Source organism: Garra rufa, chromosome 11, assembly GCF_049309525.1.
Source record: "Garra rufa chromosome 11, GarRuf1.0, whole genome shotgun sequence".
NCBI lineage: Eukaryota > Metazoa > Chordata > Actinopteri > Cypriniformes > Cyprinidae > Garra > Garra rufa.
This window is the reverse complement of record NC_133371.1, coordinates 41,417,240-41,439,815: the sequence shown is the minus strand read 5'-3', so window position 1 is coordinate 41,439,815 and position 22,576 is coordinate 41,417,240. Positions and strand designations below refer to the sequence as shown.

Below are 22,576 nucleotides of genomic sequence, written 5' to 3'. Positions count from 1 at the left end.
GAATAGAAAGTTCAAAAGAAGAGCATTTTTGTAATATAAATCTACTGTAACATTATAAAGGTCTGTCACTTTTGAACAATATACAGTAATGCATCCTTGCTGAATAAAGTATTTTATTGCATTTCTTGAAAAAAGAAACATTTTGAACAGTAGTGTTTATATAAAATAACAAAATTGCAAATGCATTGATAACAGCAGCAATAAAGTAATAAAATAATAATAATGTGAGCATGGTTGCAAAGAATAATTACGCTCAAGGAGCAAAATTGTAATAAAGATTGAAAATATGGTTGAAGCACTTGACGAGATCAGATCATTCAGTGAATACTTTATAAATGTCACAAAAATGCATCTTAAAACGAACTTTAATCCTGGCAGATCTGCCTTGTAAGCTGTTATAGGAGAACAAAACTCAGACAAAAACAAAATGCTCACAGTCTGTGCCTTTTAACTTTATGCAGACAGGTGAGCATTTGAAGAAAATCAGATGATACCCACACTATTGCAACTTAATTTAAGATACACTGATTCCTCTACATGGTAGAATAATGGCCAAAGATTATGAGAGTTTCTAATAATATGCTCATATTCCAGGGCAGAAGTGTCCTAATACACAGTACTAAACACATTCACATGTGACGTCATGAGAAATGTGCTGCTTAAAGATTCCCAGTGAGAAATGTGAGGGATTTCCGATTTCTTTCTAACTCTAAAGAGCTCCAGGCTTCTTATTGAGGAATGGAGCAATATCACACAGTTCAAAAGCCGAACTACATTATTCCCCAAAGAACCAAAGCTGTTCTAAAAGCAAACATATGACCTGCTCCTTATTAAATGCATGGAAATCCATGCATTTATAGATGTTATAGATGTTGCCCATGTGTATCTGAGATGTTAGATCTTCCTTCATAAGTGTTTTCCATTTATTTACCATCATTGTGGTGTATTGTGTCACCTCTAATGAAACAGCAGCCAGTAAAAACTTTTCAGAAAATGCTTTTCAACTCTATAGGGAAGGTCCAGCGTTCAGCAGACGCTACTGGATTAACTGTCCATGGGAAAGTTGCCAGTGGCCTCTATTCCATTGATCCCACTCAATAATTTATCAGCCGTGAATTATTCATCTCCTACAGAGAACTCTGGATCCACGAGGGATCTCTGTTTTCCCTCATTTGTCTCGTGAATTCATTGGCCGGGTACACCGTGAACTCTGAATTGACTCTGTGAGCTTTTGTGTGAGCGTGTGTTTGTACATGTGACAGTATTTGATGGATCTGTTGTCTGGAGTAGATCATCTTGCAGTGGAATCTTCATTCACAGTGTTTTTAAAACCACCTCTGCTAAGTCATGGTGATAAATCAAGCAGATGTTCTTATACTGTGTGCATTGCTTCTTAAAAGCTTTTCTTATGTCTTTTCTCTGTAGGTTGCAGCAGTAAACAAAGCAGGAGTTGGACCTTTTAGCCAGTCTCTGTACTACAAAACGGCGGAGGCCCGTAAGCAACATCTGTATTTCACATAAGCTTTTTTCAAAGGCTTAGTGAGCCTCTTCGCTGTCTTCAAAGTAACTGATTCAAAATGCTCTTCATGGACAGCAGCTTTGTTAATGCTCACTCATGTGTAAAACACTAATAACCTTCCTCCCGTGAAGCGCATTTTGATACTCTAATAAGCACAAAAATACACAAAGCACAGTATTGCATGAAATTGTACATTTTATTTAAATGGAGTGTTTGAATAAAGAATTAAATATATTTAAAATTGACATTTCCCTCAATTTTGATGTAATACTAGGGATCTAATGGCTTAATCAATATTGTGGTATCACAATGGCAAAAGAGTCTCGATTTCATCGTGGTCACATGATAATATGAAACAATAGGTCTTCCAGACAAAAAGCTTTTAAAATATATTTAAACTTCTTATTTTAACATAAAAAGTTTAAAGTTGTGTTTTGGACCATTTTGCTTTGGCACATTATCTGTCAAATGAACTAAAACAGAAAGCACAATATGGATTAATCCCTATATCAAGTCTGTTTTCGTTGCACATTTCAAAGAGAAGTGTGCACTTCGTTCAGGCGATCAGCTCGTGATCCGGTGTTTTCCACGTCTCAGAACAGCTCAGTTCACATTGAATGCAGTTTTAATGCATGTGCTGTGAGTTTAGCGTACATTTGGGAATTCAATGGCCACCAGTTATGCTTTATTTCTGCGGCAGATGATTACAGCATTTCACTTGTTTTGTAGTGAGACATGTTTTTGTTGGCCTTTTTTCATTGAAGCTGGAGTTTTCCATCAAAATAAAAGCTCTACTCTCGTTTCTACGCTCAAAATGCAGTATGAATTGCTGACAGCTAGCGGTTTATATGGGTAACGTTACTGCAGTCCAAATTCAAAATATCTCTTTCAAGTGTAGAAATTAGGAAACAAGTTTTGTAATTTCCCTTGTGTAGTGTAAAGCAAAAATAATATACCTATGAAATATTCATTTTCATTTATTTCACAATTTTTTTTAATTATTATTATTGTTTTTACAAAATATGGCTATTACTGTCATAGCAATAACAATGATATAAATTGTTGTTGTTGTTATTATTATATTAAAATTTGTTAGAACCAGTGTGAATGTAATTTAGACTGAGACAGTATATCACAAATAAAAAGAGGTCTGAGTTCCTTTTAAAGTTCAGGTACAAGTCAATTCATTGACTTTTTTCTGACTTAAGTTTTCTTAGTTAAGAACATGGGTTGGAGCTCTTAATTTTAAACTCTTAAAGTGCATTAGATTGAATAATTTAACTTTAAAATGTACACTTTTTTTCCCCCAAGTCTTCATTTATATTTTTTTAAATCTTGCAATCCCTAAAATATACCCTGAACTCACCACAATGAATTCTGGTATTGCCAGACATTATATAAGATTAGATTTTAAATGTTACCGTTCTAAGGTTTGGGGTCAGTATAATTTTTTTATAAGAAATTTATATTTTTATTCACCAAGGATGCATTAAATTGATCAAAAGTGATGGTATTTTCAACAGTGAAAATAAGAAACGTTTCTTGAGCAACAAATCAGCATATTAGAATGATTTCTGAAGGATCATGTGACACTGAAGACTGGAATAATGCTGCTGAAAATTCAGCTTCGCATCACAGAAATAAATCGCATTTAAAAAAATATGAGAATAGGAAACAGTTCTTTTTTAAATTGTAAAAATATTTCTGCATTTACTGCACTTTTGATCAAATAAATGCAGCCTTGGTGAGCATAAGAGACTCGTACAGTATGCTTAGTGTGTGTATGTGTTCTGATCTGTGTTTATGTTCAATCTCACAGCCCCTGGTCTGGTGTCAAACCTCACTGCGTTTGCTGAGGATCACACATCAGTGTTAGTGACATGGTTTCTCCCCGTACGCATTAATGGTCTCATCACTAAGTTTGCCGTAAAAGTCAAACATGCTCGAACAGGCCAGATCGTCCGTACACTGGAGCTCAACGCAGAGGACATCATGAACGGAGCCCTCCCTCACTGCAACGTATGTTTGTACTTGCATTAATTAATATTTGGTGGTATATGCATTGATCTACCAATCTAATCTATACAATCAGTTTCAAAGTATTTATGTGTATGTGTCTTCTAGGATGCAGCAGACATCTTATCTCGTGGAACTCCAAGCCCATCGGAGTCTTCCCAGTTGACCTCTGCTGTGTTGCCCACAGTTACGCTCTCAGCAGTGCCTCCCGCCTCCATCTGGAGCGTTCCAATCAGTGTGAAGATTGATGAGCTCCGCCCATACACTCCTTATGTGTTTGAAGTGTCCGCCTTTACCAGTGACGGGGAGGGACAGATCGCCAGCACTATGGTCCGCATGCCAGAGGCTGGTATGCTATCATCACCCACGCACACACCCTTAATTCTTAAATACTGGATATCTGCACTATTCACAAGTTTATCAGTAAGATTGTATGTATAATGTGTTATAAAGGTATTCATATTGTATGTTGTAATGTATCTTTTCATAAATGTGACCCTAGACCACATTACCTGTCTTAAGTAGCACGCACGGGTATATTTGTAGCAATAGCCAAAAATACATTATATGGGTCAAAATTATCGATTTTTCTTTTATGCCATAAATCATTAGAATATTACGTAAAGATCATGTTCCATGAAGATATTTTGTAAAAACAATTTACCATAAATATATAAAAACTTGCCAAGAACTTCATTTGGACAACTTTAAAGGTGATTTTCTGAGTATTTCTCAAATTTTTTTGCACCCTCAGATTTCAGAATTTTAAATAGTTGTTTCTCGGGCTAAATATTGTCCTATCATAATAGGACAAATGTTGTCCTGGGTCACAAATATTTGTAACCAAAGTTAAAATGCATGATGATAATAGTTTTAATGCATTATACTTTCTAAAGGTGTATAATTGAAAAGTTGTATAACTGTGGTTATTTATAAGATCGTACAGTGCATTATAAGGTGCATTACAAGGCTTAATTAATGCATTAGATACTACTTTTCTCATTATTTTAAGTAAAGTGATTTTTTTACTGATTTATTTAATTATTTGAATGCTTTTATTCAGCATGGATGCATTAAATGGATCAGAAGTTCTATAAAAATATATTAGAATTAGCATATATTAGAATATTAGAATTCTTGCCTATTAAAATTCTATTTTCTAAAGGATCATGTGACACTGAAGACTAGAGTAATGGTTGCTGAAAATTCAGCTTTGCATCACAGGAATAAATTACATTTTAAAATATATCACAACAGTATTTTAAATAGCTTAATATCAAGTCACAATAATACATTTGTACTTTATTTTTGATTAAATACATGCAGCCTAGTTAAGCGAAAGAGACTTCAAAATCCTAAAAAAAAATTGAACAGTAAACAAAATTCTAATTCTATTCAGAAATCTATTTACTTAAATAAATGTCTCTCATGTGTTAGGGCATGATTCGTTAATACATGTTACACATGTGTGTTTTCATAATTTTTGTAATAATGACTGGAATTATAGCAATAGTATACATTACTGAAGATAATTTCTATTGCAAATGCCATTTTAATGTTGTGCTATTTAAATAATCTCAATTTTTACAATAATACAAAATCCCAATATTCTGTAACAAATGTGACCCTGGACAACAAAACAAGTCTTAAGTAGCACAGGGTATATTTGTAGCAAAAGCCAAAAACAAATTGTATAGGTCAAAATTATTTATTTTACAGTATATGCCAAAAATCATTAGGATATTAAGTAAAGATCATGTTCCATGAAAGTTTTTTTTAAAATACCGTATCATAAATACAGTGTATCAAAACTTAATTTTTGATAAGTAATATGCATTGCTAAGAACTTTATTTCGACAACCTTAAGAAGATTTTCTCAATATTTTGATTTTTTGGCACCCTCAGATTCCAGATTTTCAAATAATTGCATCTCGACCAAATATTGTCCATAACAAACCATACATAAATGGAAAGCTTATTTGTTCAGCTTTCAGATGATGTATAAAAATCAAAACCTTATGGCTTATTAACCCTTATGACTGCATTTGTGGAATTGTGAATAAAAAAATGTGAATGTGTGTTGCAGCCCCTGAAGACCCGCCACAAAATGTAATTTTTAGAAACATCACTTCTAAATCTCTATCTCTAACATGGGACCCTCCAAAGATAACCACAGGACGCTTCAGTTACGTCATCCAGCTGCACAGCTCTGAAGGTAACACTTAACACCTCTTGACCATCAAACCAATGCATTTATTTTTCATATTATCAGACAGGCACCACACTGTGACAGGAGATTTATATAACATCATCCAGTAAGGTTTAAAGCTTTGTGGCCTTGCATTTAGCAGACGTGCTCCTGACATGCTCCAGACTACTTAATGCAAAGCACGTCTTCTCATTGTTTGTTTACTAATGTGGTGCATGTATGTGTACATTTCAGGGCTTATTAGTGAGAACAGCACAATCGAACAGGCGTTTATGTACACTGGACTGACTCCATACACACAATACTACATCCATGTGATGGCCAAATCAGCGGGGGCCACAGGACCGGCAGCAGTGTTCAACATTACAACACTAGCAGAAGGTAAAAAACTTCTTAACCTCTAGAAGAGAGCGTTCTTGCATTTCTAAGTAAAAGTATTTTATTTTATTTTATAATTTATTTTATTATAATTTTTATTATATTATTATTTTTTTTAATCATATTTTCCCAAAGGGAGATTTAGCCATATCTGAGGACAAAATTATTTTATTTTATACTTTATTTTTTATTTTATTTTATATATATATTTTTTTTATTATTATTTAATGTCCTTATATTTTCCCAAAGGGAGATTTAGCCAAATTCTGAGGACAACATTTTTTTATTTTTTTAAGGGAGATATTGCCAATTGTTGTTTTTTTTTTTTTTATTGTATTGTAGTTTATTTTTCATTTATTTTATTTTATTTTATGTCCTTGTATTTTCCCAAAGGGAGATTTAGCCTACTTCTGAGGACAAAATTATTTCTTTACTATAGTTAGGTAAACCTAAATTATTACTTTATTGTTTTTTATTTTTTGTATTTTTTATGTGATGTTATGTTATGCTATTTTATGAAGGGAGGTTTTTATCAGATTTAGCCAATTTTTAAGGACAAAATTATTTTATTTTATACTTTATTTTTATTTATTTATTTATTTATTATTTAATGTCCTCATATTTTCCCAAAGGGAGATTTAGCCAACTTATGAGGACAAAATAATTTTATTTTATTATGTCATGTCAGTATATTTTTTTCAAAGGGAGATTTAGCCAATCACAGTGAATGTTTCAAATCTTCAGAAATGATATTAGATAAAGTGAACCTGAGTAATCAAAGCGTATACTTCAGCTGATTTTGTTTCATAAAGACTCAAATAATAGTTAAACAAAACCCACATTCCCTGTATGAAAATATTATACACAATAACCAGCAGAACCACATTTATCTGTGCCGACTGTAACTTAAAAAAAAAACGCTTTAGATAATGCTGATGTGGAATTTCTTTTGTTTTTCTCCCCATTTTCTTTCTGCATGACCCAGCTACACTTTAGTTGTGGTTCATGGATGAATTGCCACAAATTCATCTTGTGTATTTTCCACTCCAGTGGAGAATTAATGGTTCCTTCAGACATCCAGGTTGTCACCACAATAACCTCCAGCATGATTGATTGTTGGTGTCATTTGTTTTCTTAAACTGTCTCTGTGTATGCTTAATGGCGACATATTGGGAGCCATGTCATACAAAACAATTTCATTTTTGATTCATCTGTTTGGAGAACAGAAGGCTAGGGGAATGCGTGTTTGCAACTTCTGTAAGTGTTCTGTAAGGGTCAAAACAAGTGAGAGTTATAAATGAGCTTTATATTTAGCTGGTCTGGGTGTAATTAAGTCTGTCTGTGAAATCAGCTATCTCTAATTATACATTTTAATTGGGTTAATTTAGCTGGAGGAAATGGCTTTTTCATACAGAGCCAGTTGGTGCTGAATAAGAAAATGGTCATTAAATGTGTGGAAAAACAAGAAAGGTTATTTGTTCACTTAGGGTTGCTTTTATCTAAAATTGGATTTTGGTTCAAGGCCTTAAAGCATCCAATGCTGGTTATGTGTGATAAATAAGAGGCTGCATTTTTCTCAACAAAAATATATCAGCTGCTCCTAGTAATGGACATTAATAATCCAACCCTGAATTTACATAGGTACTATGCACAACCATTCACCATTCACAAAATTGACAGTTAAGACATTTACACTACCAGTCAACAGTTTTTGAGTAGTAGGACTTTTAATATTTTTAAAGAAGTCTCTTCTGCTCACCAAGCCTGCAATTATTTGATCCAAAATACAGCAAAAGCGGTAATATTGTGAACTATTTTTAATATTTAAAATAACTGTTTTCTATTTGAATATATTTTAAAATGCAATTTATTTCTGTGATCAAAGCTACATTTTTAGCACCATTACTACAGTCTTCAGAAATTTCTTTCAGAAATCATTCTAATATGCTGATTTGCTGTTAAGTTTTTTTTTTCAGGATTCCTTGATGAATAGAAAGATCTAAAGATCAGCATTTATCTGAAATAAAAAGCTTTTCTAACATTATACACATACCATTTAAGTCAGTTTTTTTTTGGTAAAGAATTTTAAATTGATCAAAAGTGATGTTAAAGACATTTTGCAAAAATGTTAATGTTACAAAAGATTTCTATTTCAGATAAATGCTGTTCTTCTGAACTTTCTATTTATCAAAGAAAACTGAAAACAATTCTAATCAGCTCTTTTCAACATAAAAATAAATGTTTTTGAACAGAATATCAGAATAATCAAATTATTTCTGAAGGATCATGTGACTGGAGTAATGATGCTAAAATTTCAGCTTTGAAATCACAGGAATAAATTACATTTTAAAATATATTCAAATGGAACACAGATATGTTAAATAGTAAAAAAAAAAAAAAATCATTTTACTGTTTTTGCTTTACTTTGAATGAAATCCATGCTAGCTTGGAGAGCAAAAGGGACTTTTTTAAAAAACATTGAAAATCTTACAGTTCAAAAACTTTTTGACTGGTAGTAAAAAAAATATTTCAAAATAAATGCTGTTCTTTTCAACTTTCTATTCATCACAGAGTCCTGACAAAATGAATCATGGTCAGATCTCTTTCAAAAACATAAAATAATATTTTACGGTTCAAACTTTTGAACAGTAGTGTTTTAATATTGTTTTTATATTGCTGTTGTTTTTAAATGTGGCATTAAAGATCTTGCTATGCACTTTTCCATAATTTAACTTTAACCTAAAAATGAATAACTCATAGATAAAAAAAAAAATCACAGAATTGCTGTAATAACAAAGCTGTTTTATCTACAAAAAGTCAAAATATTAATTAATTAAAATAAATGCTAAAATATTGAAATAAATATTATAAATAGTTTTTATAACAATATAAATTTTATGAAAATTATTAAATAAAAATTAAAACTAGAACGAAAAAAGCAAGTTTCAGTAGTTCAATAAGAAACTTAAAAAGTTTCAATGACTGAATTTTTTGTTTTTTTAAGTAATTTGAAGTCATCTTGCAGGCCTCTTGGAACTGTGCTGAGGCCTCTGGCATATGTGACCCTGGACCACAAAACCAGTCTCAAGTCGCTGGGGTATATTTGTAGCAATAGTCAAAAATACTTTGTATGGGTCAAAATTATTGATTTTTCTTTTATGCCAAAAATCATTAGGAAATTATGTAAAAATCATGTTCCATGAAGATTTTTTGTAAAACACCTACTGTAAATATATCAAAATGTAATTTTTGATTAGTTATATGCATTGTTAAGAACCTAATTTGGACAACTTTAAAGGTGATTTTCTCAGTATTTAGATTTTTCTGCACCCTCAGATTCCAGATTTTCAAATAGATGTATCTCGGCCAAATATTGTCATATCCTAACAAACCATACATCAATAGAAAGCTTAATTATTGAACTTTCATATGATGTATACATCTCAGTTTTGTAAAATTTAACCTTATGACTGGTTTTGTGGTCCAGGTTCACATATAGCAAAGTGATATTAACGATATGTGTTCGCATTTATTTCCATGTTAGCCCCGAGTGCTGTGTCTCGTCTGACAGCAGAGGCTGTGGACTCCACCTCAGTCCGTCTGTCCTGGAGACCCCCGAGCCAACCGAACGGATTGATCACACACTATCGGATTCTAGTGTTGTATCGCAGTACCCTTGTACAGGACATCACCCTGCGAGGACAGGTAAAACGCACTAAGCTCCACAAACACACAGATAATCACAGTGTTGTGTTTGGTTTAGCATAAACATATGTCGTTGTTTTACAGAACGTTCCACTTCGTCGTAATGCAAGGTCGCTTGACATCACCACAGCATCTGTGTTCGCTCTTACCTCACATGGAACATTTCCCGCACTGGGTCGTGGTTTTACCAACACTGATACGACTGACACTGATCTTCCTCTGACCCCGAGCACCCCCCACACACCTCCACCCTGGCTCACGGTGACCCGCGACAGAACCGATGCATCTGTTCAGGCTGAGACTGAGGCTGTAACCGAGGAGGCGTTGACTGATATATCAGCTCTCACTCAAGGAACTGACCAACCACCAAGCCTATCCCAGCCCCATCGTGTCACTAGGGGGGTGGCCACAGACTCCACCCAGCAGCAGACGAACCCCCCAACAAGAGCTGCCACCACTATTGGGATAGAAGGTAAATAACTCCTCCCCCTGACTCCACCCATTATGTCCTCACTCATATTTCAAGGTTGTTGTGATGTGGATATATACAATCAAAATAACAACTCATAATAGGTCATTTTTACTCGGTTTCTGTAAGGAATTAAATGTTCGCTAATGAACAAAATTATTAGAACACTAGTTTTTTTACCAGCTAAAATGGTTTAAGTCAGTTATTTCTTCTTTTCTTTTTTTTTTGCTGTTGTATATCAATTGGAAATATCAGTTTACATTTCCAAACATGAATTTTGCCATTACTTGTAATAATCCAGTGAGATCTTTGTTTGCACAAGGAACTGCGAATAAAATGCTTCAAGAAACCTACATGCAAAGCTATAGTACTGTTAAAAGTTTTAGACACTTAATGAGGATGCTGTCAAAAATAATGCATTAATAGATTTTCTTTATCAGTTAACTTATATTAAAGGAACAGTCCACTTTTTTTTGGAAATAGGCTCATTCTCCAACTCCCCCCGAGTTAATAAGTTGAGTTTTACCGTTTCGAAATCCATTCAGGCGTTCTCCTGTTTTGGCGATATCACTTTTAGCATAGCTTAGCATAGATCATTGAATCCTATTAGACCAATAGCATTCTGTTCAAAAATGACCAACGAGTTTTGATATTTGTCCTGTTTAAAACTTGACTCTTCTGTAGTTATATCGTGTACTAATACTGACGGAAAATGTAAAGCTGCGATTTTCTAGGCTGATAAGATTAGGAACTACACTCTCATTCCGGCGTAATAGATAAGAAAGTTTGCTGCCGTAACATGGGCGAAGCAGGCGGAGTAATATCACGCAGGGCCTCAAATTAGTTCCCAGCTAGGTTAGCATTTGCACATGTGCTGCGTGATATTACTGCACCTGCTTCGGCCATGTTACGGCAACAAACTTCCTTGACTATTACGCCGGAATGGGAGTGTAGTTCCTCATTGGTCATTTTTGAATGCGATGCTATTGGTCTAATAGGATTCAATGATCTATGCTAAGTTATGCTAAAAGTTATATCCCCAGAACAGGAGAATAGCTGAATGGATTTCAAAATGATGAAACTCAACTTATTAACTCGGGGGGAGTTGGAGAATGAGCCTGTTTCTATAACTAAATTAAATTAACGTTTGACCATCCTTTTCATTTAAAGCACCTTTTGCCCTAGATGCCCTTGTGCATAGTTTTTCAGGTAGCTTTGCAGGTAGGTTTCTTGAAACATTTTGGAGACGTTGCCACAGTTTTGAAATTTAGTCTGTCTCAGTTTGTTCTGTTTTCTTCATGTCATTCCAGACAGACTGGATAATGATGAGATCAGATCTCTGTGTGGGGCACTGGCTGTTGTTAGACTCCTTGTGCAAACAAACACTTTACTTAATGCACTATTATAGTGTTTATAAATATTTTGAATTAGATTTTATTTGCAGTTTTTAATTTAATTTTTGTTTAAATGGCATTTGTTTCGCACTCTCATAATTTGTAATAGCTTCCAATTTAACCTTATTTTAATTTTAGGTGTTTTTTTCATATACTGTTTTTTATTTTATTTTATTTTATTTCATTATTTTATTTTTCCAGATACTTTTAATTTCTGAAAAACTGTTTGTTAATAACAGCACTGTCTTAAATACAGACAAGACACTAATTTTTTTTTATATATATATATTTAAAATATTTTATATATTTTTATTTACATTTTATATAAAATATAAATATTTTATATAAATGTGTTTTTCTTTCTATAAATTAATTTAAATAAGAATTTCATACTTACTAGTTCTTACAATAGTCCATGATTTATAGTATTTTTTATTATTTAACTCATAGTGCTTACTGGCAAGCTTTTTTTTTTTTTTTTTAGAATTTTGTAAATAAAAATACTTTTTTGCAAGGTGTGTAATTCTTTATTGAAGAATTTTTTTAAATCCCAATGGAGAAAATTATTTTTAAGAATTCTGAGCGCTGACAAGGTGGGCAGTCGTAGTTGCACTCTGTTGTTTTCTGTTTTCTAATTGGTTGTGCCTTTTGATTGACAGTCCTACCTCCCACTGAGGAGACAGCAGACCTGTCGTCTAATCCCATCATGCATGTGGTTAGAAGACTGAGTCCTTTCACCGAGTACAAATTTAGCGTGACAGCAAAAAACATCATTGGAGAAGGACCTTTCACAGAAGTTACAGTGAAAACAACTGAACAAGGTAAAATACATTCAGACTTTTGGTTCACTATCCGCTGAAGTGAAATAACGAGAAGAATAACAAAGTGCAGTAAAATGCCAGACATATTACATTTACAAATGGCCACGTCCTACAAGAAAATTAGGTGGATTCCATACAACCACTGTATAAAGTAACCCCAGTGTTTTCCCACAGTGCCCAGCTCTGTTCAGAATGTGTCCTATCAGAATTTGACTTCCACCTCTATCCGTGTTACTTGGGATCCGCCGCTCAACCCTAACGGCAAGATAATTCACTACACCGTGTATGCACACAATCTCCTTACAAACCAGCAAATGGAACAGATGACAAACACCACCACTGCAGTGCTCACAGGTAATGCACTAAAACTATCATTCACTCAAAAGTGGATTTGGGCACTTGTGCCACACTTTCTAGGACACCTTGAGGAGAGTTGTCTTAATACATCCTCTAAAAAAAAATCACCAGGTGATTAAAAGACATTGTCTAAGATGCAATGCAATAACTTTAGACAATTCTAAATGTGACCCTGGTTATTGAATAGTTTTTGAGGCAACCGTATAACACTATATAGCTGAAATCAAAAGTTTACACACACCTTGCATAATCTGCAAAATGTTAATTATTTTACCAAAATAAGAGGGATCATACAAAATGCCTGTTATTTCTTATTTAGTACTGACCTGAATGAGATATTTCACATAAAAGATGTTTACATATAAACGTTTGCAAGAGAAAATAATTTATAAAAATGACCCTGTTCAAAGTTTACATACTCATGATTCCTAATACTGTGTTGTTACCTGAATGATCCACAGCTGTGTTTTTGTTTGTTTGTTTGTTTGTTTGTTTGTTTGTTTAGTGATAGTTTTTCATGAGTCCCTTGTTTGTGCTGAACAGTTTAACTGTCCGCTGTTCTTCAGAAAAATCCTTCAGGTCCCGCAAATTCTTTGTTTATTCAGCTTTTTTGTGTATTTGAACCTTTCCAACAATGACTGTATGATTTTGAGATCCATCTTTTCACACTGAGGACAACTGAGGGACAGTTATTACAAAAGGTTCAAACGCTTATGCTTCAGAAGGAAACACAATGCATTAAGAGCTGAATTTGAAGGGTACATTTAACTTATTTTGTCTTCTGGGAAACAAGTATCTTCTGTAGCTTCTAAAGGGCAGTAATAAATAATAAATGAAAAAAAAAAAAGATTTTTAGGCAAAATTATAAAAATGTACACATCTTTATACTGTTCAAAAGTTGGGGTCTTAATGCATAGTTTTTCCTTCTGAAGCATCAGTGAGCATTTGAACCTTCTGTAATAGTTGCATATGAGTTCCTCATTTGTCCTCAGTGTGAAAAAATGGATTTCAAAATCATACAGTCAATGATGGACAGGGTTCAAATACACAAAAATGCTGAAAAACCAACAGCTGTGGATTATTGAGGTAACAACACAGTATTAAGAATCCAGTGTATGTAAACTTTTGAACGGGTCATTTTTATAAATGCAACTATTATTTTCTCTTGTAAATGTCTTTTATGTGAAATATCTCATTCAGGTCAGTACTAAATTAAAAAATAGCATGCATTTTGTATGATCCCTCTTATTTTGGTAAAACAATTAACATTTAGCAGATTCAAGGTGTATGTAAATTTTTGACTTCAACTGTATATGCTCATATCCACAGGTCTGGACAAGTACAGCAGTTATAAGGTGCGTGTGGCCGCGTCTACTGCCGTGGGAGAAAGCCCACTGACCGATGAAGACTACATCTTCGTAATGACACTAGAGGATGGTATTGAGCCAGTTATTTTCACACACTACAGAAGCACCCTTAAAACCTTGTAAAATCTCTTATCATGCCTCTATTTGTCTTTCAGAGCCTGGTTCACCCCCACTTGGGCTGGCCGTAGTGAAAACCACCTCCTCCACCGCTACTATCACCTGGTCTCCACCGGAGAAACCCAACGGCATTATCCGCCAGTACGAGGTCTCCTACACCAATGGCACATACAGCAACACAGTCAACAGCACATCACCCAGTGCCACACTGCGCTACCTAAAACCGTACACACACTACAATGTGACCGTCCGTGCGTTTACACTACACGGACATGGGAACCAGATTTCTGATACTCTACAGATGCTGTCGGGGGAGGATGGTGAGTCATTGTGTGTGTGTTCATGTTTAATTGAAAACTAGAAGAGGCATAAAACTTTAATCCAATCTCATCCTGAAATCCCACACTCTTTCCCTTTCAAAGGGTTCCTACAATTAAGGCGCATTCACACATACAGCGATTAAAGTGCAGTTTAATTTCTCGCAGACATTCCTATTCCAAGTCTAACAATTTTTTCTTTAGAAAAATTCTTTGGTTTTTCAGCATTTTTGTATATTTGAAACCTTTCCAACAATGACTGTATGATTTTGAGATCCATCTTTTCACACTGAGGACAACTGAAGGACTCATATGCAACTATTACAGAAGGTTCAAACGCTCAATGCTTTTAAAAGAAACGTGATGCATTAAGAAAACTTTTTGAATTTGAAGATCAGGGTAAACTTATTTTGTCTTTTGGGAAACATGTATGTATCTTCTGTAGCTTCTGAAGAGCAGTACTAAATGAAAACATGGTATTTAGGCAAAATAAGAAAAATGTACACAATGTACATCAAAAGTTACACCCCTGGCTCTTATTGCATCATGTTTCCTCCTGAAGCATCAGTGAGTGTTTGAACCTTCTGTAATAGTTGCATATGAGTCCCTCAGTTGTCCAGCTATTTGATTTCTCGTAGACATTCCTATTCCAAGTCTAACCAAGGCATTAAAATATGTGAACTGTAGTGATTTTACCACAGTTGCTTTTTCAGTTGCACTGAGTCTCTGCAGTAAATAACCAACTCTTATTAATGAAGATGACTTTTGGATGTTTGTTGCAGCAAACCTTTTTTTAAAATACTTTTAATCTGCAAGATTGATCAAAAGTGACAGTGAGGACTTTATTTTGTTAAAAAGATTCTATTTCAAATAAATGCATTTTTTCAACATTATAGAATGCTAAAAAAGTACCACAGTTTGCACATTAGAATGATTTCTGAAGGATCATGTGACACTGAAGACTGGATTAATGATCTTGAAAATTCAGCTTTGCATCACAAGAATAAATTACATTTTAAAATGTATTCAAATGGAAAACATTTGTAAATTGTAATAATATTCCACATTATTTCTGTTTTTGCTATATTTTTGATTAAATAAATTCAGCCTTGGTGAGCATAAATTCCATTAAAAAACCATTAAAAAAATGTCTGAACCCAAACTTCTGAAAATTAGTGCTTACTTCTTATTACTCCACATAGTTCCCTGTCCCCTTTGTACTGTTCATTATGTTTAAAATTCAAAAACACCATGAAAACAGGCTGAAATGAGGCTGTGACCTAGTGGTTAGCACATTAGCTCCAGCATGCTTAGTTATGGTGCTCATGTTTCCTTCTTTTTATTATTTCAGCATATTAAGCTGCTTATGTGGGAAGCGAAAAATCTAATCAATTTCCCCCCTCTTTACTGTTTCAATAATAAATTTCATTAATTAAAAAGGCCACTTCATGTTCTAATATAATTTATCACGATTGAGAGGACTTTTTTTATATGTTACCCTGGACTACAAAACCAGTCATAAGGGTCAATTAATCTGAATCTAAGGGTCAATTCTAATCTGAATAAATACGCTTTCCATTGATGTATGGTTTGTTAGGATAAGACAATATTTGGCCGAGATACAAGTATTTAAAAGAATCTGAGGGTGCAAAAATATTGAGAAAATCACTTTTAAAGTTGTCCAAAAAAAGTTCATAGCAATGCATATTAAGTTTTGATATATTTACGGTAGGAACTGTACTAAATATCTTCATTAAACATGATCTTTACTCAATATCCTAAAGATTTTTGGCATAAAGAAAAATCAATAAATTTTAACCCATAAAATGTATTGTTGGCTTCTTCTACAAATATACCTGTGCTACTAATAACTGGTTTTGTGGTCCAGGGTCAAATATCAGCAATTCGCAGGCTGTTATATTTTTTGCACTAAGTGCTGACTTCATCCTAATGTGTCGTTTAATTGTTTGTTGCAGTGCCTGGCAGCCCACCTTACGATTTGACCTATGAGAACATCGGATCCAGTGAGGTCAACGTGTCATGGTCGCCCCCGCTTCTCGCAAATGGCATCATTCTGTTCTACAATGTGGAATACTGGAACGCCACACATAGTCTGAACCAAACCACACATGTGCCTTATGTCATCCTGTCCAACCTGCGAAAATATGCACGCTATCGTGTCAGCGTACAGGGCGCCACACAGGTCGGCATTGGAAACCACACGAGTGAGATCCTGAACATCACCACACTGGAGGACGGTGAGTGTTTGGTTTTAACGAATGCACCTTTTAGTGTTTAATTAAGCTGTTTCTCCTTTTTAGTGTCAGTCTGGCTAAAGATGCAGAAATTATCAAGGTCAAACTTTAACATATCTTCCTTTTACAGTTTTCAATGGTCTGCGTGCTGGAAATGGGACCGTTTTATTATTTTTAACTACTTTTCTTCTACAGAACATTTCTGAAAGCAATCCGGGATTTTTATACAGAGTGTAAAGTTTGCCTTTAAACCAAGTTTAATCTTTCTACAGAACCTGCCGACAAAGTTTGTGTTTTTTTTCTGTGTTTGGTTGGTTAGTTTTCCCATTAGCAGCTGTCAGGATGGACAAATGTGGATGCCGCTCACGGCATGGGAGTCATTCTCTTACATTTACTAACTCAAATCACTGTCATGTTCTAGAGCAAAGGTTTTTTTCCACAGTTTTGGGTTTATAATAGCTGTTTTTCCTAAACAACAGTACCCAGTTCTCCTCCAAAATTCCTAATTGCCAGGAAATTGTCTGATACTGAGGTAGAGCTGTCCTGGAAGGCTCCTGAGGAGGCCAACTCTGAGATTTTATACTACATAGTGAGAGTTTGGTAAGTAAAGATGAGACTGATTTATAATCAGTTTTCACCAAAGACCAGTCTGTAGGCATACTAAATACATAACACAAACTTACATTTGTTTGCATGTATTAGGAATCTGAGCTCTGAGTTTGTCGCTAATGTGACGGAAACGTCAGTGGTGGTGAGTGTGGATGGACTGGGTCAATATAATGCCTCTGTGAGCAGCTGGACTCGACTTGGAGATGGAGGAATGCTGATTTACATCACGTTCAGTACCATAGAATCAGGTAAACATGGACGCATTTAGTTCCAAACCACCTAGACAACACTTTTAGTCATAATATGCATGTTTCTAATGTGAAGGCTCATATACAGTTGAAGTCAAAAGTTAACATACACCTTGCGAGATCTGCAAAATGTTAGTTATTTTACCAAAATAAGAGGGATCATGCAAAATGCATGTTATTTTTTATTTAGTACTGACCTCCTGAATAAGATATTTCACATAAAATATGTTTACATATAGTCCACAAGAGAAAATAATAGTTGAGTTTATAAAAATTACAAAAGTTTATATGATTCTTAATACTGTGTTGTTACCTGATTTTTTTTTATTTTGTTTAGTCCCTTGTTTGTCCTGAACAATTAAACTGCCTGCTGTTCTTCAGAAAAATCCTGAAAACCTTTTCCAACAATGACTGAAATGATTTTAAGATCCATCTTTTCACACTGAGGACAACTGAGAGACGCGTATGCAATATTACAGAAGGTTCAAACACTCACTGATGCTTCAGAAGAAAAAACAATGTTTTAGGAGCCAGGGGTGAAAACGTTTGAAAAGAATGAAGATCTGAAAGAATTTTCTGAAGAACAGCAAGCAAACAAGGGGCTTATGAACAACTGTCACTAAACAAAAAAAAAAAACACAGCTATGGGGATTATTCATGTAACAACAGTATTTTAAAATCAAGTGTATGTAAACTTTTGAACGGCTTATTTTTTATAAGCTCAGCTATTATTTATCTTGTGGACTATATATAACTTCTTTCTGGATGTTTCAATTCAGTCAGTTACCACAATATCTGGAAAGAGAATTGCCTTCATAATCATAATGATAAATCCTTTCTCTGTTTTGCAGCCCCATCTGACCCTCCACAGAATGTATCATACAGACTCCTCACCACCACTAAAGTGCATCTCAGCTGGAGTCCTCCGAACGAACCCAACGGCATCATCCAATACTACACCATCTACTACATGCACAATTATACAGAGTATACACAGGTATATACACTCACACAGAGACCTAAACATGGTGGTGTTCTGTTTTCTATATTTTTAAATATAATTGTAATTTATTCTTGTCATGCAAAACTGAATATTCAACATCATTACTCCAGTCTTCAGTGTCACATGATCCTTCAGAAATTATTCTAATATGCAGATTTCTAATTATTATCAGTGTTGAAAACATTCTTTTGGAAACTGTGATACTTTTTTTAGGATTCCTTGATGAATAGAAAGTTCAAAAGAAGTCTTTACCGTCATGTTTAATCAACTTAAGTCTTACTTTTTAAAAAGAATATATTTTAATATGTTTTCTAATTAGGTGTTAACTAACTAAATTAGCTGTAACTTGAAGCATGTCACACCTAATTAGCAGACTAATTTACTGTAGATATGATTTGTTCAAGATACTAATTAAGACGTTATTTAGTTTAAAGCTTGTTCTTCTTGTGCAAATGTCCTCACTAGATAAAATACATTTGACAGGTTTTACAATCCCGATTAGTTGTGCAGAAATCACAAAGTAGAAGACATGTTTTTGGACATGTAACATTCAAAGAAATAGTTCACCCAAAAATGAAAATTCTGTCCTTATTTAATCACTCTCAAGTTGTTCCAAACCTCTTTGAGATTCTTTCTTCTTGTAAAAAGCATAAAGGAGGATGTTTAAAAAAATGTGGACAACAAAAATGTTAACAGTAGCCACTGACTTCCATTATATGGAGGAAAAAAAACTAGACTGAGTCAACTGTTGGTTACCAACATTCTTCAAAATATCTTATTTTGTATTTAACAGACGATACAGTGGTGACCAAAATTACTAGAACACTAGTATCACCAGCCTTAAAATGGTTTTAGGTCAGTTATTTCTATCTTTTGCTGTAGTATGATAGTAGGAAATCAGTTTATATTTCCAAAAAATCATTTTGCAATTAATTGTAATAATCCAGTGAGTTTTTTGTTTGCACAAGGAGTCTGACAACAGCCAGAGATCTGATTTTATCATCATCCAATCTGTCTGGATTGACGTGAAGAAACAGAACAAACTGAGACAGACTAAATCCAGAACAACTGTGGCAACATCACCAAGATGCTTCAAGAAACCTACCTGCAAAGCTACTGTATTTTTAAAACATTTTAGGCACTTGTGCAAAATTCTGGAAAATTAGGATGGTGTCTAAAACAATGTCTTAAATAGGTTTTCTTTATCAGTTAACTTCTATTAACTAAATTAAATAAACTTTGGTGTAACCATTCTTTGCGTCTAAAGCAGCTTTTGCCTTAGGTGCACTTGCACATAGTTTAGCTTTGCAGGTAGTCCTCTTAAAGCATCTTGGAGACATTTCTTCCACAGTTCTTCTGGATTTAGTCTGTCTCAGTTTGTTCTGTTTCTTCATGTCATTCCAGACAGACTGGATGATGATGAGATCAGATCTTTGTGTGGAGCACTTGCTGTTTTCAGACTCCTTTTTGTGCAAACAAAAATCTTACTGGATTATTACAATTCATGGCAAAATTATTGTTTGGAAACAGCAAAAGATAGACATAACTGATTTATGTAATGAAAACCATTTATTAACTGGTGAAAATTCTCCAAAAAAATTTTCTTTCTTTTTTCTTTCTTCTCTTTCATTTGTTCTTTTTTTCTTTCTTTCTGTATTTATTTTTTATTTTGCAATTAAAATGTCTGATTTGGTGGCAATAATTAACCAAATGTTCATGTTTATATACAGTACAGACCAAAAATTTGGACACACCTTCTCATTCAAATGAATGAGAAGGTGTGTTCAAACTTTTGGTCTGTACTGTATATTTTTCTGTTTATTAACGTTTTTACTCTACATTTGTGCAGTTTTCAGTGGGTTAGTGATATTTTTTAAATATATATAAATTAATAAATAAATATTTTTAATGTTTTTTTTTTTATGTAAAATTCACTTTATAAAAGAACCACATTTCTAACTTTAATTCATGGGGATAACATGGATAATTTCACATGGTTTAGTGTAATATTTTTGCCCATCTTTTGGAAAATCCAGTTTTAAAAGTAAAAAAATAACTTTTACCAGTAGGTGGCTGCAGAGCTCCACTATTTGCTATTTGCTATTTGACCACCTGAAAGATTTTTTTTACACAAGTTTTTTCAGTTGAATTCATATCTACAGTACAGACCAAACGTTTGGACACACCTTCTCATTCATGTGTCCAAACATATATATATATATATATATATATATATATATATATATATATATATATATATATATATATACTACATTTACCATATTATGCCAATTTATTTTTCTTTCTTTCTTTCTTTCTTTCTTTCTTTCTTTCTTTCTTTCTGTGTTTATTTAAGTATTTATTTATTTATTTATGGCGATAATTAACAGAATTTTGGTTTATATATATATATATATATATATATATATAATGTACATGTATATACATATGTATATGTATATATATGTATATGTATGTGTGTGTGTGTATATATATATATATATATATATATATATATATATATATACTACATTTGCCTTATTATGCCACGTTAGATGTACAGTGGTCATATATTAGTGTTCTAATGATTTTGGAACAAGTGAAGGGTAAGTAAATGATTATCTCCATAAGAATAGCTAGAGCAACTCAAACACATTTTAAAACTCAGAATGAAATGCTGATTCTGTCATTCAGTGAATGACCATGTTCTCTTTCTCTCTCTGTAGACAGTTCCTGGCTCAGAGCACTGGTTGGTGTTGTCTGATCTGAGGGCAGGACACGAGTACAGTGTATGGATGAGTTCCAGCACTTCTGTTGGTGATGGGGGAGTGTTCAGTCCCCGTCTAAACTTCACCACCTTAGAGGACGGTCAGTCTCCTCACACACTCAGGGGAGAAGCGCAGCTCTGCACCACTTTTCCAACTGATTCCGCTCCAAAAAAAAATCACACTGAAACTCATGAACACACCCACAGCACAGATTCAGCACATTTTGTGAAAGGAGACAACTTCCTTCAAGCTGCAAACTGGGATTGTTGAGCCCTACCACGAGACCAAGCGCATCTGATCCTGAAACTTTTTATTTGTTGGTCTCTAGACTATCCCAGCTTGCATTTCCTCTCACAGGATTTGTTGAAAATAAAAAATAGCACGTTGCTGTACGTTTCTGGGTACATTATGTAACATGTTATATATTTGTCTTTGAGAATATTGTAAATGTGTCAATTTAACTTAAGACACGCGAAAAACTTCCTGTTTGAGAACAACTGGGGACTTTTTTGCTTAAGTCTCCTGCTTCTCAGATGTTTGTCCTGAGAAAAAGAGCCTAGTAATGTCATGCATCTCAAAAGAGATCGTACTGTACTCAGATTTGCCAAAATGTGCAGTTCAGAGATCTCAATATGAACTCAAACATTACTCATGAAAGTAATCTTCCTTATTTTTAATTGTATGTTTTTAGTTCCATGCTTTTATTAAATATCAAGTGCTCATTTGTGCCCCTTAACCACAAAAACCACAAAAAAAAAAGTCTTAAGTAGCAAAGATATATTTGTAGCAACAGCCAACAATACAATTTTTGGGTCAAAATTATTGATTTTTCTTTCATGCCAAAAATCATTAGGATGTTAAGTAAAGATCATGTTCCATGTTCCATTTCAAAACATAATTTTAATTCGTAATATGCATAGCTAAGAACTTAATTTGGGCAAATTTAAGGGCGATTTTCTCAATATTTATTTTTCACCTTTAGATTCCAGATTTTTTAAATAGTTGCATATCGGACCAAATCTTG

At 33.8% G+C, this 22,576-nt stretch overlaps 1 protein-coding gene across 1 annotated transcript in view; it reads left to right on the top strand.

Moving 5' to 3' along the window:
• Nucleotides 1–22,576, top strand: part of ptprq (protein tyrosine phosphatase receptor type Q) — a 74,984-nt gene that overhangs the window by 25,726 nt on the left and 26,682 nt on the right. The window contains exons 20-35 of the mRNA XM_073850216.1: nt 1,426–1,495; nt 3,339–3,538; nt 3,644–3,884; nt 5,622–5,750; nt 5,979–6,125; nt 9,667–9,827; nt 9,912–10,299; nt 12,350–12,511; nt 12,686–12,865; nt 14,198–14,305; nt 14,391–14,672; nt 16,646–16,927; nt 17,404–17,524; nt 17,627–17,731; nt 18,631–18,778; nt 21,511–21,652. Of these exons, the coding sequence (XP_073706317.1) occupies nt 1,426–1,495; nt 3,339–3,538; nt 3,644–3,884; nt 5,622–5,750; nt 5,979–6,125; nt 9,667–9,827; nt 9,912–10,299; nt 12,350–12,511; nt 12,686–12,865; nt 14,198–14,305; nt 14,391–14,672; nt 16,646–16,927; nt 17,404–17,524; nt 17,627–17,731; nt 18,631–18,778; nt 21,511–21,652 (2,866 nt within the window). The remainder of the gene's footprint in view (nt 1–1,425; nt 1,496–3,338; nt 3,539–3,643; nt 3,885–5,621; nt 5,751–5,978; nt 6,126–9,666; nt 9,828–9,911; nt 10,300–12,349; nt 12,512–12,685; nt 12,866–14,197; nt 14,306–14,390; nt 14,673–16,645; nt 16,928–17,403; nt 17,525–17,626; nt 17,732–18,630; nt 18,779–21,510; nt 21,653–22,576) is intronic.